This window comes from Amborella trichopoda, chromosome 12 (genome assembly GCF_054954075.1).
Source record: "Amborella trichopoda isolate Santa Cruz 75 chromosome 12, AtrichopodaSantaCruz75HAP2 v2.0, whole genome shotgun sequence".
Taxonomy (NCBI): Eukaryota; Viridiplantae; Streptophyta; class Magnoliopsida; order Amborellales; family Amborellaceae; genus Amborella; species Amborella trichopoda.
The window spans coordinates 43,089,141-43,108,003 of NC_142347.1; the positions used below are offsets into that span (position 1 = coordinate 43,089,141).

General features: G+C 34.1%; 1 protein-coding gene across 1 annotated transcript; it reads left to right on the forward strand.

The window, feature by feature from the left end:
• The first annotated feature begins 2,656 nt into the window (after positions 1–2,656).
• On the forward strand, positions 2,657–4,494 carry LOC18435286 (aspartyl protease family protein At5g10770). Its single transcript, XM_011625605.3, has 2 exons — positions 2,657–2,995; positions 3,123–4,494. Exons 1-2 carry the CDS (start codon positions 2,821–2,823, stop codon positions 4,406–4,408), a joined length of 1,461 nt encoding a protein of 486 aa, XP_011623907.3. The 5' UTR covers positions 2,657–2,820; the 3' UTR covers positions 4,409–4,494.
• The last annotated feature ends 14,369 nt before the right edge of the window (positions 4,495–18,863 follow it).

Here is an 18,863-nt window from a genome sequence, read left to right on the forward strand (position 1 = left end):
TATAATAAATTGTAGTTTTTTAAGGACTTATTGATCATTTTTGCAGTAGAAAGAATGAATGGGTGATAATGGGCAAATGATAAGCAAGGAAAAGTTGAGAAAATAATTAAAATATGGAGAATAACTGAAAAATTATTAAAATCACAGATAAAAAAAATGTGAAAAATGGTAACTAAAATATAAGAACAAAAAAAGGGGCAAAATCAAATGACCATATTTCAAAAAAAATATGTTATTTTTATTTTTCAAATGGCATTATTGTTCATTTTGCGCTGCTAGGTACAAATTGATAATAGCTGAAAAATGAATGATAATAATAATAACTGAAAAACTAGGAAAATATCTTGGAAAGAAGAGTGCAGAATAGTGGAAAAAAGATAAATCACATTGAAATATTTCATAAAATATGTTATTTATTTTTATAGAGGGCAATAATTGTTTATGATGCACTATCAAGATCAAAAAATGCACATGCAGATATTTGAATAATAGTTTCAAAAAATTAACTTTGCTAATCTACAAACAAAACATTTCAAATTCAAGATTACCACTTGTTAAAAGCTCTAAAATAACTACATGTGCCTCTTCATCAAGTATCTGCTAGCAACCAATTACATTTTAATTTTCATCTGCTTTTTGCCTAGTTAATAGAAATCGTTCCTGGTATCAGTTCTTTTTACGAACACTTTAGTATCTTATGTAGAGTTTGCTCTCCTAAAACGTCCTATTATCACATGAAACTTGATCAAAATTCACCAGCCTAAGAAAGGATGCAAAAAATACTTGTATTTAATAAAGGGGTCATTGCAAGAAATCATGTTTTTAACCCAATGGTTTAGAAATTATAACATAGACCGAAATAATTTCGCCTAGATCATCATGAATGCGTGGGGACTCATTAAAATAAGGTATCCTGTCAATTGCAATAATTGGATTGAAATCTCTCTCTCTCTACCAATCGAATCGTAACAACTTGAATAGAACAGTCAGTCAAACCTACCGTGAATTAAAACAGGGGCCTTTTGGAACTTTGGACTAGATCCAGGGTTGAGTTTGAGCAGGGATATAGCAGCCAATCCGAGATCAAGATCAAGATAGAGAGAGAGAGAGTTATAGTTACCTTTTTTTTGTTTTAATGTTTTATTTTCTTCAATTGCTTTTCTGTCTCATAAAAAAACCATCTATTACCAACTGTAAATTGCAAGGAGAATTATCCATTAATCAAGGTTAGCTCACTGATTTTATTAATCATGTAGCTCTCACTGAATTTATTCGAAGTACTGGAAAAATTCATATGTTGTGTGTCTCACATTGTTCGCAAAATCGTCCGATCTAACCGCTAACTACCTGGTCAGATCGGAACCGGCCGGTTCCAGTTTTGAGCGATTAGGGTGATCAACCGGTATATATATATATATATATATATATATATATATATATATATATATATATATATATATTATGAAAACACTACGCAACGCCTATAGGTGAAATGAACAATGATTTTGCCTACCTCCATCACAGTCCAAAGTTCATTGTGCCGTCACGATTGTCCGGTAGTGTTTTATTTTTCATTTTTTTTTCTACAAATCAGAGTGACCTGAAATTTGGAGCATGTATTCATCAAAAATAGGGGAATCTTCGAAAAATATAAAAAGAATATTTTACATGAAAAAATTTGACCAAAATACCTCCGAAATTTTGGGGGTATTTTGGTCAATTAGTTTTTCACTGATAGTTTGTTTTATATTTTTATTAGATGCACCTCAGTAAGATGTACATATCCTTCAAATTTCATGTCATTCTGATTTATAAAAATAAAAAATAAAAATAAAACACTACCAGACAATCGTGACCGCGCGATTAAACTTGGATGGTGATGATGATAGGTGAAATCACTATTCATTTTCGCCTATAGGCGTTAGGAAGACGTTTCCTATATATATATAGAAATTCCCAAAATTAAAGAATTTGATTTGTAATGTATTTTTAAATATTATTTACATCATGGTAAAGATTAAAATTTGTTTTGGCCATTAATACTCACTTTTATCTTTTTCCATTTTTTTAAAAAAGTTTTAAAAACAGACCGTAGAAAATATAAAATGGGTTAAAATCTATTTTTTTCATTAATTTTCAACTTCATTTGAATGTGTTTTGTTTTAATCATTTTTTATATGTTTTTTATATTTTAGTAAAAAAAATTTCTATTTTTTTTCAACAGTTTTTTGATCGCCCATGACTTACCTGATTAGAGAGTCGAATCGGCCGGTTAAACCGCTTCCAAGTCTATTTCCGGTTAACCGTTCTGGTTCGATTTTGCGAACACTGATGTCTTATGAAAATTAGCATCGAAAACTTTGCACCATAAAAAACTCACAGGATCATCAAAACTAAGACCAGACAAAATCCAAAAGTACAAACCGATGAAGTAGAGTGTGCGTGTGAATTTAATGGCGGCCTTAGTTTTCACATGGAGCTATGGGAGAGAGAGAGAGAGAGAGAGAGAAGTTCCTGCTACTTCTAGCTCTCCAAATCACGGTTTCTCTGCACACCACGGGACCCTTTTATTTCCTTGACATCTGCATCAGAAAAGAACAAACAGTTATCAGCACTCTCATGACATCTCATGCACCAGTGGGCCCTTTTGCCAGCCACTCTCCTTGTTTTTATTCCAAGCTCCCTCCCCCCCACTCTCTCTCTCTCTCTCCCTCTCTATCTATTTATCTATCAATCAATCAATCTATCTATCTCTCGGCAACCTATACCTCTCTAAAACTTCATGGTTATTGACCTTCTCAGTCCCCTCTCAACCCATCCATGGCTTCACCATTCCCTCTCCATTTGATGCTGATCTCTTTCTCTCTCTTCTCTATCTTTACACTCCTCATTAACCCCAGCATTGGAAGTTCTCTAGCTGAGAAACACAGAATAAAGTTGCAAAACCTTTCATTCAAAGATGGTTCAAGACCCATATGCTCTCCACAAAGGCCAAGTAAGTTATACAAATCTGTTTCACCATTTTCTCTTCACCTGCAATAACTGCTCTGGTTTTTTAGTAATTCAGAAACTGTTTCTTCTCTCGTGATTAAACTAAAAGCATGGGCTTCTCTCTCTGACAGGAAAAGAGAAAGGTGAACTTCTTTTGGAGTTAAAGCACCATGGCCCCTGCTCAAAACCCACTCTAAATTGGCATGAAGAAATGCAGAAACTCTTGTTTTCCGACACCTCTCGAGTCCAAACCTTACAAGCTCTTGTAAGAACTGAAACTCTAGAGACAGAAAGCTTATCAGAGACACGAATTACCTTAGTATCAGGCATAAAGCTCAACAGTTTAAACTACATAGTCACAATTGGGATTGGAAACGAAGAGAAGGTAGTTCTCGTCGATACAGGAAGCGACCTAACATGGGTTCAATGTAAACCATGCAAATCTTGCTATGAACAACAAGACGCAATCTTTGATCCCTCTCTTTCTCCAACATATAACCCCATATCCTGCAACTCCTCTGAGTGCCTAGACTATGAGAACACTCTTGGAAATTTCCACAGTTGTCCCTTGAACCAAACCACCTGCGCCTACTTAGTAACCTATGGAGATGGGTCTTATACTAGGGGTAGCCTTGGACATGAAAAGCTCTCTCTAGGAGTAGACCAAGATGACTGGTTCAAAGGTTTTGTTTTCGGTTGTGGGCTCGATAACCATGGCCTATTTGGCAAAGCCTCTGGTTTGATAGGCCTGGGGAGAAGCCCCATCTCTCTCATTTCTCAAACCACCTCTAAATTTGGAGGAGTTTTCTCTTACTGTCTTCCATCTCCCATTTCTAGTGATTCCTCTGGTTGGTTGAGCTTTGGACAAGGGGCTATCGGCACCGCTAACTCGAGTGAGGCCACAGCTTACACATCGTTGTTATCAAAACCAGGAATCTCTACATTTTACTTCTGCAATCTCACAGGAATTAGCATTGGTGGTGTTCTAATTGAGGTGAATTATTCATCAAATGGGCAAGTTGGGAGCTTGATTGACTCAGGAACTGTGATTTCAAGGCTTTTTCCCTCTGTTTACAAAGCTGTGAAGGCTGAGTTCTTGAAGCAAACCTTTGGTTTGCCTAGTGCACCTAAATTCTCTATCTTAGATACTTGCTTTAATCTTAGTGGTTATGAAGAAGTGAGTGTGCCCACTTTGAGGTTTCATTTTGAGGGTGGGGCTGAGATTAATGTTGATGAGAGTGGAATACTTTATGTTGCAGAGAGAGATAATTCACAGGTTTGTTTGGCTTTGGCTTCACTGGGTTCAGAGGAGGAGTACATGATTCTTGGGAATTTTCAGCAACAAAATGTGAGGGTGGTTTATGATACCAAGGGAGATAGGTTGGGTTTTGCATCTCAAGTTTGTAGTGAGATGTGAGGGAATTGACAGCATGTATGTTGGATATATATAGTTTTCAGTAATATGTACGATATGAGACATGTTTGAATCTGGAAATTGCATAATTGTGTGTGTTGAGAGAGAGAGAGAGAGAGAGAGAGATTATGGGGATAGAAAAGATGAGGGCTTGGAAGCTCAAGGCCCCATTTGCTGAAACATGTCCTATGTTTTGGAAGCAAGTACCTTAGGAAATTGATGTGGGGGATTCTACATCTACTGCAAAATTGTCCTATGAATATCTGAGTCTCAGTGAAGGGATAGTCCGGTGCCATGTTGCTACATATGTGCCAATAAAGGCACATCAAAATTTAAATGAAAACAGTCCATACTCATATGTACATATAGGGGCCCCTAAGATTCATTTTTAATATGGATTTTTTATCTAATATTTTTTTATAGATTCATTATCTAGGCCAAATTGATTATGATTATGAAATTTTAAAATTTAAAATACATTTTTTTGGTGCATATGTTATTTATGGATTACACAATATCCTTCTTTAGGGTGGACAACACTTTCTAAAGTAGCTTGTGCATCCTACAGGGGACATAACATCCATCTTGGAGATGGATGTTGCAAAATGACAACCCTAAAAATTTTAAATCAATGGCGTTAAAATTATATAAAAATATTTTATTTTGTTAAAATTATATAAATAAATATATATATATATATATATTATTATTATTTTTTTCAAGTTTGTTGAGATTATACATTCCTCAAAATTTTGAACAAAAAATCTATCTCTAAAAGTTAGGTTTTAGAGAGAGGACTCATTTGAATAGGTGTGTCGGCCAACTCATAGAAACCCTGTCCAAATTGAAAAGGTGTGATGTAAACCTTGAAGCTTAAACAATAAAAGTAATTAAGGAGTATTTTCAAAAGCGAAAATATAGAATGAGATCATTTACTTTTGGTACAAGGTAAGACATTAATCATGACCTTTGGATGTGAAATTGGGTGGCTGCAATTATTCCATTGAACAAGCTCAAACTTTAGAACAAATTTTTTCGAACTTGGTGACACATCCTAGCTATCAAGCTTCACATCGGATGTTTATAAGTAATTATAACCACCTTGTATCAAAGGTAAATGACCTTATTGGATACATTCCCTTTTAAAAATTCATAAAAAAATGTATTTCTAGTGTCAAAAACTCTCATGGCATATTTGTTTGGTGGAACATTTTAGGAGAGATCAAGTTCCACCAAATTACACCCATGCGGTTCTTAGTCCCACTAGTAGCCACAATTTGGAACTCGTGGCTTCCACCAAGCTCCCATAAACAATTCCGAACTCACGGTTTGGCCTCTTTCATGATTTGTGGAATAGGGGATTGGGTGCCCCCTCTTCCACCAATTAAATATGCCCTTATTTAATTACAAAATTTAAGACTAAAAAAATGTTACAAATCGAGAAGATCTACAAAAACTTGAAAATCTTGAAAATACGTTGTCCAAATAATATATTACAAATACATATACATACATCTTGAGATCGAGACAATCAATTGTAACAACCAAACACTTATAGAGGGCAATTTACAATTGACTAATTTGTAATTTGATCAATTGCAAATTGAAACAAACATAATTCAACAGAAATTCGCATTCAAATGGTCCCTAAAATATTTGTGAAATGATAGTTGTTGTTAACGCATTCTTTATGAATCACTCGCTGGAAAATAATAAAAAATAAATCAATAAATCAATAAAAAAAAAAGGCAGATAGAGAATGCTACTGTGGAACCATACGATGCATACGCTCCTTTGAGCGAAAGAGCAAATCTGAGACTTTAGTCATCATATCATTATTTTTCTAAAGAAGGGATTTTAAGTTGTTAATACTCATGTTTATCTATCCAATTTGGTTGTGTTCGATCTTATGATGTTTGTATGTTAGGCATAAAGCGTGTTTTTCTCGTTTCGTTTTTTGAGCTTGTCGCTAGGTTGAAGAGGTGGTTTATATAAGTTTGTAACTATAAACAATCAAGGAGGGCATCCAAATTTTATCCTGTAACTTTGGTATAAAAAATTCTTAGGATAGCTTGAGAATCTGTGTTTAATTTTTAATTATAAAATTTTAAACTCCAAAAATGATTCAAATCAAGTAGATTTGTAAATACATGAAAATTTTGAAAATTGACAGTTCAAATAATGTGTTGCAATGCATACTATTTGGAACTTCTTTTTTTTCTTTTCTTTTTTTTATTTTTTTTTTTTTTTTTTTTTTTTTTTGGCCTAAAAGCACTCCTTGGTTGGGTTTTGCTCGAGGCAGTGGGCGGAGGAAAGGCTCCCTATTGATAAAAGTAAAACTTTCAAAAACAAATGGAGATCCGAAGATAACACCCACAACAAATAAAAATAAATGAAAAAATCTCCATTGAGATAAAAAAAAGATCAAAAATTTTATAATATATTACTCAGAGAAAATACCATTCAAATAGTTAAACCACTTTGAGAAATCCATGACGCAGTTAAGTCAATAATTTTTCCAACAAAGTGTTTAGAGTTTGAAAAGTATTTTATTTAGGTACCTCCTTAAGAATTTTGATAATTTCCAAATTGCTTTTGGTCCGAGTTGTAAAACAGTGCAAGTGATGGTATTTAGGCAACTTGACTCAAGTTACCCAAATAACCTAAATAGTCCTGCTTGTTCAAAATTCTCAACTCAAAAGTATTTTTCCATCCCATAACAAATTAAGGTCTTTTACTAATTTAGCCCATTTGAAATAGTTAAGCCAAAAAACATAAATGAACCCCCTTGTTCAGGGTTCTAAACCTGAAAAATACTTATAATAAAATGGCTGCTCCATGTTTGGAACTCAGAACAAGCAAGGCTCTTTAGATTATCTCACCCAACTAACTTAAATATTGAAATCACCAAAATGGTCTCACTTACTTAGGGTTACAAACCCTAAACATGGGCTATCTGAATATGTTTTAACAAATAAATAAAGTCCCTAATGAAATAACTTTTTAAAAGTGACTAGTTCATTGATATTTTAGTTGATTTCACCACCTTATTAATTTTTTAGATAATTTGATCAAATTATTAATATTTTGCCTATTTGTTAATATTTTTGAAAAATATATTTATAAATGTATCATCAAGTAAAGCATTTTGTAATGAGCTGTCAGGCGCCTAAATAATTCACTAAAGATACAAATTTTATTAATTAATATCCTGATAATGACTAAATGTACAGTCTGTTCACATTAAATTATTCTTAATTGCTTGGTTTACACTGTTCAACAATGGAAAGTCTTTTTGAACATGCTATAAACGGGTAATAAACAATTCAAAATTTTCTCTCCCTCAACGCTTCTCCCCACGTTTTAGGCAGCCATCTTCGTTCCTTATTTTAATGAAGGGTGTGGTTTTGTTCAAAGTTGTAACTTTAAACAATTAAAGCAACGTGCACCTCTAAAGAGATGCATTTTTGGTACCGAAAATTGTTAGGATAGCGTAAGAATCTATTTTTTATCTCCAATTATAATGTTTTAAATTCGAAAAATAATTCAAATCAAGCAGATCTATAAACACATGAAAATCTTGAAAATAGATGGTCTAGATAATGTGTTGCAACTATTTTTAATACTTGAAAATTTTTTTTTCCTCCATATCTATACATCTCGATGATCAATTTGACGCATCCTTTTTCAAATGATTTTGGATCTACATTTCAATTATATATATATATTTTAAGGTGTCAATCTTATATAAACTTTTTCCTTTAATAAAAGGTGCATAGCATATTCGATATAAATCATCTTTCCCTCTTTTCTCTTTTTATTCACCTCTTTCCGCCGCCCAGGAGTAGAGAAGACCATGTCTGAAGGTTCTTACCTTTTTTTGGAATATGAAACTAAAGAAGCAGATAACAAGTAGCCAATTGTTTTTCTGAAAAAAATATTAAGTCCTAGGCTTTACGATTAAAATCAAAGATGCACCTCAAAAACCCCTCTAAAAATGCAATTTTGGTAATGGGTCCTTAAACAATCCAATTAAAGCATACCTCTAAATTTTATCATAATATGGAACTTTGGTGTAAAAAATTCTTAAGATTATCTTAAATCTATTTTTATATCCAATTATAAAATTTTAAACTCCAAAAATGGTTAACATTAAGTAGATCCATAAACTTATGAAAATCTTGAAAATGGACGGTCTAGATAATGTGTTGTAAGATGCATTATTTTTTGGACTGAAAATCTTTTTTTCTCGCATATTCATACATCTCGATGTCGAGATAATCAATTAGAAAGTTTTTCAACATTAAAACAACCTTTTTCAATGGGTTTTTGAGGTGCATCTCTAATTCTATATTTTAAGGTTGCAACCTTATATAAACTTTTTCCTTTAGTAATAGAAAACTTTCAAATTGATCATCTCGATCTCAAAAATTATGAGCCTCCAAATAAATAGATTTCAAACCATAAAAATAATAAAAATAATGTATTATGTAACACATTATCAAGATTGTCCATCTTCAAGCGGTAAAAGATCCCATGGGAAAGTTCGATTTTTAACGTTTGGTTTAACTTACTTTTAAGTTTTTGTTAGCTAGTTTCAGCTTTGGGATTTCATTAGTCTCAAAAAAGTGGATGTTTTTACATATTTGATCTACAAAAATAACTTTTGATAGATAAAAAAGAATGTTTAAGAAACGGTTTATTTATTTTGGCAACCTTTTGATCTCTCTTTTCTTGTTATAGGTCTCTGTAGGTGGTTCATTAATCCATTGGTTGGAGCCAATGAAATTCCATATCAATTGAATTGCACCCCCATTTGTTCTTTGCATTAGGGTTTTGAGGTAGAGGAAGGGATCCAATGTTAGAAATGTTGCCCCTTATGCCCTTTTAATCCGGGGAATTTTATTTTTCAATAATGGTATAAAAGCCATATTGTATAGTATATGTGAAATCTAATGTGATTGACATGAGGGAATGCCATATACTAAGATCGATTTTTTGAGCTTTTATAGTATGTTATACTGAAGGGAAAACCCAGCGTCATTGGAGGGAAAACCCAGTGATGTGTTTGGATTCTTTGTAAGAATTGTTTTTCTATATTATAGTTTTACAAAGTTATTTAATTTCTAAATATATTTTATCAAATTGTAAGAATACTTGGATGACATCCTATTATGTGAGTCATTAGTGCACTGAAAACATGTTTAGCTCATTACATAAGATTAACAGTTTTGTGACATCTTGTTAATCCTAATTAGCTGCAGTTAAAGGAATTAAGGCTGGAGTTATACTTGGATCTCAACTCCTATAGACTATGAATGTGAGAGTTAAAAAAAAAAAACGCTTTCTATAAAAAGAAGTTAACCCCTCAAGAATGGATAAGGATGGAAAATAGGTGAAAGAGATTCACCAAAGAGAACTATCAAGGTAGCTTGTCACCGGATGGCTTGGTCTATAAGTTTTGGTATGGAACCTTAAGTCTTTCATGTGATTTAAAAACAGATCCAAGTAAGTTGGTGGTTTCTATCAAGTTACAACCTTAAATAATCCAATTAAGGCGCATCTCCAAATTTTATCATAACATATAATTTTGGTGTAAAAATTCTTAGGATTATCTAAAAATCTATTTTCATTTCTAATTTTAAAATTTTAAACTCAAAAAATGACGAAAATCAAGTAGATCTATAAATATATAAAAATATTGAAAATAGCCGGTCTAGATAATATGTTGCAAGACGCACTATTTGGAACTTAAAATCTTTTTTGTTCATATTCATTAATCTCGATGTCGAGATGATCAATTAGAGGATTTTTCAACATTAAAACAATCTTTTTTGATGGAATTTTCAGGCGCATCTGTAATTCTCTTATGTAAACTCTTTCCTTGTTTATTTGTTGATATTTTTTTTTTATTGGGACTAACATCCAATTCACTTAATCCCACAAGTTAGTGACTGTTATGGATGGTAATCCTCATCCGGCAGTTGATGTGATGTAACATTTTCAAGCTTTCTGACATCACTTTGAGATCAAATAGAGTTTGAATGTTCTAGGAGGATTTCTATGAAACTTCTAGGGTTTTTTTAGATTTGGAGGGATTTTAAGAGTTTGATGAGATAACAAACAATTACAATGTTACATCAGAAAACAAAAGCAATCAGTTGCAAAATGCAACTATTTTAATGAGTACATCGCTCATATTGTTCTATTACAATCTACATTGACAACATTCCTTCTTTATACAGTACTAATTATTCAACATACAAATTCATAAACTTATTCCTCTTGTCTTACTAAAGAATCTGCCTTCTTATTCTTTTTTCTATATGCATGAATACAGTATATATCTTTCCCATTACAAAGATCTTCGCAACCATTCGGCTTCTATGGAACTTTCATATCCCATTGTATCCTAAGGAATCCCCCTCAACTGCAATTTTGTTTCCCATTTCCCTTACCAGTTCAACCCTTGCAATAGAGACTTCATTTCAGCTTGATTAGCTCTAACTTCTGCTTCCCCTGCCAATCCATGGTATTGCCTAATTATTACACCTACATGATTCCTCACACCCCACCAATACCTGCTCCCCTAGGATTTCCAAGCGAGCTCAGCACGAATAGATCAAAACCTGTGCATCGATGAGTTAAGCCGTTAATCCCTGCATAATAGAAAGACCTTTCAATCTCACCCATCAAATTCAATTCAACATACCTCTCAATTGGTGGAGTCTATTTTCCAAACTTGTTTTATCCTCAATTTGTATATAATCCATCTCATCCATCTTGTACATCAGATCCACTCTAGCTATCCCTGAAAATTATTTACATACAAATGCCCATTCAATCACAACTAGTTGTTACCTTCTCCTGCACCCTTTCATAATCCATACTTCTCATACGTATGTTCTTCTATTTCCTTTCTCATCATATCTCTCAAACCAAAACGCCCTTCGCCATTTTCATTTTCATTTTCTCCTTTAAATATTCTCATGTTTCTTTCTCTTCTGCCCATTGATGCTCACGGATTCAACTATTTCCATGTACATTTCTAGTCACAAAAATAGAAATATATATTTTGAAAATGTTAGTTATTAGATATGTGATGGCCAATTCGGGTTTCTCCAAAGTCCAAAGTACAATTGAGGATTTTGTAATATTCTCTATAAAAGCTTTGCACTTGCCCACTTTCTCTTTCTCCTAAATAGCAGACTGGATAATTGTGTGCGTTCTTTGAACTCCTCTGCGATCATAGCATCACCAATCCCTATTAGGTCCCCTCTTGTCACATTCCTTTGCATTTACTTCATTTTATTTGGATTAATTATTTTTGAATAATTACTTTTATTGACAAACTCATAGTTAATATACACAAATCCCTTTATAAAATATATTCACTGATATCTAATCTTGGCAACTTCCATCTGTCTTAGTACAATTCTTTGCATATCTAAGAACACACACATCCTCTTTGCTTTAAAATATTTTTTTTTTAAAGAAGTACATAACTTTATTGAAGCGAACTGGTTACAAGATCAGTATAGAATATTAAAAAGAGAATAAATCTACATGTCAAAAGTAACCGCGAGCTGTGTTGGTGAGGCTCCCAGTTTGCTTCTCTATATACATGAATAAAAGTGCCCTCACTATCCCTATCAACTCTTGTATCTGCAGCCATAAAGATCTAAGTAACCATGGATTTCTCAGCTCTTTCTTTCACTATCTAACAATATTTAGATTAGGACACGGTTTCTATGAGTCTATGTAGAAATGAGCTACCTCTTAAAATACTATTTTTGAGATGTATTTTTTGACCTAATTTTTAATGATATGTAATCTCTAACATGGAGATCATGAATATGAAAAATAAATTAATTTTGAAAATTAAAAATAATAATTCTATTAAGAAAACATTTGGACCGTTAAATCCTTTTCCATGCATGAGTCAAACTCTTCTTTAATTGGTGATCTATATACCTTCCAAAGCAAGCAATCTTCCCAAAACCTTCCTTTCCTTTTGATTGTCCAACTACTCCATAATTTTCTGACTCAACTTAACTGATAGTCATTTATTGTGTGTTCTCCTATTAAAGCTTTAACGTTATGGATATTTGAACTCAAAGATGAATTAGAAAATAAATTCAAGATTTGAAATTTCTTGTTCTTTCCATTTGGCCTCCAAACCTGCTTAAGTTACTACTTTTGCAATAAAAGTGCCCTTTGAGTCCCCCTCAGCTAATACTAACAAATCAAACATTAAAAAATACCAACCATGTCCCTGAAACTTATAGATCAAATAAAATCAAGTTCAACATTCTCTCCATTTGCTTCATGCTTCTTAGTTGACGAAAACTTATCCTCGAGTTTTGAAATAGACTAATATTAATCCTATGCTAAACCCATAGTATTCTTCAACGTGAACCTTGGACATTAACATTGAAGCTTGATCCCAGGACCTGCGAGTCATAGGCTTAATCAAATTATCTTTGAACAAGTCATTGAGGATTTTGGCACAACAAACTTTAGTAAAAATGCATCGGTGGGGGAAAATACTCTAATTGGAAATAGGAAGGATTAACACCACTATTGGTGAGAGAAATGAGTTCTTTGTAGTCTCCCTGGCTAATCTCCTCATCTTTTACCACTTCACCACCACCAGCAACACCATTCTCATTACTAGTTCTTTTGAGGGCTAAGAAACCAATCGTTCTCACTATCGTGGGAACAATTTCATCAATGTCACTTGGTTCAGCATCAAAGATAGGAGCACTTTCAAAAATAGGACCATCCACTGATTTAAACAATACTTAATCCAATTGAAATTGGATTCTTCTTGTTCTTCTTTAAAATCATGCTCTCACACTTTGAATTCAACCCCATAGATTCCTCTTCATTCGGGGTATGCTAGTGCTCATCTGCTGATGTAGCAGTTGTGTAACCATATTCATCTAGTTGTTGATATTTTTGCACATTCGGGTCAGATTGGTATTCTTATGGCCAAGATTGACTTGATCAACTATCGTAATGTCTAACCGTCTTCAAACCGTGCTTTTAATACCAATTGATACAAAATTATCATCGAAAATTAATTCCGGTCTTCTTTCATTCTTGGTTCAATAATGAAAATGAGAAACTACAAACCAAGCCAAGAGGAAGAAGTTCTTTCCTCTTTCATAAAAATATTCTTCATAAAATACTATCAAGTTCAAGTCTCCATTAGGAACTTTCCTACTTGAAACACAAAGCAAAACTATGAACTTCTAAATCCCTCTCTTTCTCTCTCTGCCCCTGCAATTACGAGAACAATAGAATTCTGCCCCTTTGAGTTTGAAGTAGATTAATGAAATTTTATTTGAAGGGATTAGACCTGAAAAAAAAAAAAAAAAAAGGTAATTCAATGGGGAAGACAGGCCTCAACCTGTTTTTTCAAGTAGATCAGGGCTTTTTGGAAAGTATTAGTAGAGTAGTGTTAGTGGTGAGAATGAAAACACCACGTGGTAATTAAGGTGTGGGGTGCTACCACCACGACCTTAGCCCATTTCCCAAAAGTGACCTCTACCTTTGGTGAGAATAAAGTCAGAGACCTCATCATGGAGCTCGGCAATACTACCGCCAAGGCTCAGGCCATTCTCAAGAAGTGGTAAATCAGTGGAGATTTGAGCCCCTAACCTATGGTACAAATACAGTGAAAGACCTCACCATGATGTTTAGCAATACTACCGCCAAGGCCCAAGCCATTCTCAATGAATTCTTCTCCTAACACTCCCCAAGCTTCGTGGTCACTCTATTCAAGCACCCTATCTTTAACATCCTGGATTCCTTATGTTGTGGATTTTAACCTCATTGAACCCATTAATACCCTCTATGGTATTTGTACACAGTAAAACAAACTGCCTCTTCTAAAGTTGTAGTAAGCAAGAAGAGGATGGGGTTTCATTTGGTGTGTTGTATGGTAGCATTGATAATCGAGTGATTTTACAAAAACGGATAAAAAAGAAAAAAAAAAAAATTTGTATGTGTGCTTTTAGATGATTTGAGATTTTGAGCCATGTTTGCAAGTGAACCAAAATTTTATATAGGCATTTCCACATCACGACATTGCCACAAAGCTAACTATTACGCCTTTTTCGTTGACGCTGGCATCGAGCTGGGCTACCCCTTGCCCAAGGCCCCATAGAGCCGGCCCGGCCCTAACAGGGGCAAAGAGGCCCTGGCCTTAGCCCTATCCGTTATGGGCTAATAAAATCGAAAAAAATAAAAGAAATAAAAAAAATTAAAAAAAGGATAGATGGCTTAACCGAACTAGCCCTGTATGGCCCAAATGAATATCTACCAAATAAGTAAAGTAGATATGGCGAAATCAATCTCTACAAACTAGAACAGTCCAAGTGAATATCTACAATTAGAAAAGTGAGCTGTACAATCTCAATATGGCCTTTATCCACGGTCGTCCCGGCCCTACCCGTGGTGGTCCATGCTTCATTTGATCGTAGCAAAGTCAAGCATTTCACCCTAAGATCTTTTCATTTAATCATAATAAAGTCAAGAATTTCACCTTAAGATCTTTCATTTAATCTTAATAAAGTCAATAATTTCACCCAAAGATCATTTCAAACATTGAGATCGCTTCTTAAGTCCTCCACATAAAAAGGGGCAACTATTCTTGGATTAAACTCACTCCAATGATCGCTCGAAAGTCAAAAATCTCATTTATCAATTCAAGAGAGAGCATACCATCACAAGTAACCCATATGATTATTTAAAGTCAACCATTTCACCTCAAAATACTAAAAAAGATTATGACATCCTCACGTGCACGTCACAATACCTGTACTCTCTCACGTGTTCCACATGTTCATATTGCTTTAATCCATTTCGTATCAAAGAACAAGCACGGTTGTTCTCCTGTTCATAAATTTTTTGACACTTTTGAGTAGTGTAGTTTATTTAACATGTCCATGTGGTAACGCCACACCATGTGCTATTGGCTATGTAGAGGTAAAACTCCTGTGGTATATACTATTTATCTACTCTCTCAAGCAATACTACACTCGGAATATCTTTTAGAACCAAAATTTTAGAAGTGAGCTCTAGAACCCAATTTGAAAAAAAAAAAAAAAAAATTCCCTCATGCCTAAAAGAAATAGCATCCAAGATTGCACTAGAGCTATTTAATTTTCAGAGGGAATGATCTAGATGTTTAAGAACTCCAAATTTTTTTTTTTTTTATAATTGTCTAGTTAGATGGATCATGAAGATTTTAAAATAAAAAAAGAAAAACACAAACTATTTTTAGTAACCTCCGAGGGGGCATAATATAGCCTACTATGCAAAATACCAAAAAGTTAATGCTCCCGCGGGAGCATCTATAGTGCCAAAAGGTCGTATGCTCCGAGGGGTATAAAATATCGGCGAAATTTTCGAAGGCACAGCTCATGATTTTGATATTCTGTTTTCCAGCACACCCGAAATTTCGGCGCCTAATAGTCCAAATTGGGCCAATAAATTGCGTACTAGGTTCATTGTAATTGGCCGAAATGCAAATACGCGTCAGCTTTAATCTTCCGAAATTGACCGAAATTTCGTTCATTTTCGTGGTTGGACTTGTTTTAATAATAAAATATGTCTCATAATCCTCGTCGTTGCTTGGTGGGACCAAGGCATCCCCCACTTTATCCAGATGGTGGAGGACAACTTCAACTGACACGTGGCATACGCCGACATGGATTCTATTTGACACGTGTAAGTCACGACACGAGCGTGGCATATGGCCAATAAGGATCCGCCACGTATACGACTTGAATCCAGAATGTTCACATGCTGGCCCAAATAACACATGGCATATTCCACGTGGCATTTCCATTTCGTGAAATTTGGAAAACTTTGACTTCCTCTCACAGGACAAACATTTGTTTAATGACACATAAATCCTATTTTTAATTTTTTATGATATGCCTACTTTTATTATTATGACAAGTCTATTCTTGTCATTTTGAAGAGGAAACTAGTAAATAATGATAAGAGAACGAGAAAAATCACCGCTAAAAAACCTATGCAAGTGTCGATACAAATCTAGACACTTTTTCTATGCTTTCTGCTTAATCTCATTATAAAGATATTTATTTCGACTTCTATCTCTTTTTTCTATCACTTGGAGGTGCAGTGTTCGAAAAATCTAACCGGCTTCAAAAGTTGGCCTAGGGCCAATAATAAGTAGTTGGTAAATTAGCTGGTTCCAGGTTCAACTCCTACAAAAAGGTAAGGGCCTTCACCCCGCTAACTCACCTAAATGTCTAATGCTAAAATACATCGAAAACCTTAACAAGATACCTGCACACTCGTATGTAACGAATGCAAAAGAGAGAGGATTTGGGATGTATATTAGTTTAGTATAAAACATAGGGCCACTAGTTTGCATATACTTGGAAAAAGTGCTGTCTTTTTTAATTTGACAATAGATTTCCTTTTTTAAAGGGAGAGTGGCCCAAGAACCATTTATGTTAATGGAGGAAAAGAATTAATAGTTTAGTTTACAACAGTTGGGCTTCATTGTCGTGACTTTCCCATGGACCATGGAATTGCTTAATAATAATGCGCTTCCTAGGAACCAGCTAATGAAAGATTAGGAATATCCCTCTCAATATATATGTGTGTGAAGATAGTCTCCCTTCAAGAAAAGAGTTGGGTCATGGTGGTAGCACTCCCATACTTATCATTACATTGTGGTTTTCAATCCTGTTGATACTACCCACTTATATCATTAAAAAGCTAACTCCATAGATTAAAAAAAAAATGGGTAGGGGCTATCTTTCCCATTGAATTACCCAAAAAAAAAAAAAGATAGTTTCCCATTGAAGACAGATAACATGAGGGCTAGGCATTGCTCTTTTGAGTATGAAACTAGTTAGAGTTCATGGTAAGAGATCAATGAACAGTTAAGAATATTTTTTATGGAGAGAGAGAGAGAGAAATCTATGTCAAGTGTTTAAAACTATGAATTGTTGGAATGGTAAGCTAGAGTTGGAAATTTACTTTCCATAAGAGCGTGTTTGATTGGCGCAAAAAACAGATGCCTTGGTACCTCTTTCATAAACTTCAGAGGCCACAACTTTCATGGGTAGTATGGAAGTTGCTTTCCTCATTAAGCCCATTTTAAAGCCTTTTTGGAAATGAAGTATTAAATAAAAAAACAAAAAAAAACCATTTTGGAAGCTATAGGAAGCTATGACTTCCAAAACAATATAGCACTTTCCCATTAACACATGCAGGATGTGCTACAATAACGGGAAGTTGTGGCTTCCAGTTATAAAAGAGTTCATTACACTAAGGAAAATGGTTTGATAGGGCTGCAGACCTGTCAAAATAAGTAAAACCTTACTTAATAACTTATTGAAACTTATAATTTAAGCATTGGAAAACCTCTACATCGATCATCTCTACATGAACATTATGGTTGTGTAAAAAAGTTAGGATTTCAAACTCTAAAAAAAATGCATATTTTAACAAATTATTGTTTCTAGAATCATCTGCATATCTAGATTTTCTTGTTTCCTTTATTTAAGTTTCTCATTTTAAATATAGCCCAGATTAACTCGAGATTTAGATCGAGCGACTACGAATGAAACGCCTAGGTAGTGGGATTTTTATTCCAAGTTTTGAAACAGTGGCATGTAAACAATTTGCATCTAGCATTGATACATATATACATATCTAAATATTGATGGATTGATGGGAAAATTACAATTAACACCCCAAAGCATAGACTTGTTATGCAACTTACCCCAACAAAACTATTTTTTTTATATTTTACCTCAAAATATACTTTTCTAGCAAATACCCCCAACCAAAAAATAAAAGAAAGACCAAACTACCCTTCCTCAACTTTTACCTACGCTTTCTCTCCTCTGGACAAAAGTGCGGTCCAGCAGATATACATGGCGGTCCGGCACTATTCTTTCTGGATAAGCATGCAATTCGACAAATGTACATTGCGGTCCAATTTCCTGGACAAAATGCAGTCTAGCAAATCCCTATGGTGGTTTGACACTTCTGTTCCTAGACAGGTTTGACACTTCTGTTCCTAGACAAACATGCAGTTCGGCAGATATATACGGCAGTCCGACACTTTTATATATGCAGTCTGGTAAATCTACATATGCGGTCCGACAAATCTATATGCGGTCCGACAGTTAATGTAGGCAGTACGATACTTTTTCTAGTTTAACGGGGTCTGGCAATTGGTAAATGGCGGTTTCGCAGCCCATGTAGCTTTTGGTACTGTGTGTAAGCCCACGTGAATGTCCAGCAAAAATTAAATTTTTATGTACGAAAAAAAACTATTTTCATCAAAAAAAAAATGGACATTTTTTTACTTGGGGGTATTTACTAGGAAAGTATATTTTGGGGTAAAAAGTGGAAAAAAAAGTTTGGCTGGGGGTAAATTGCATAGGAAGTCTTGGTT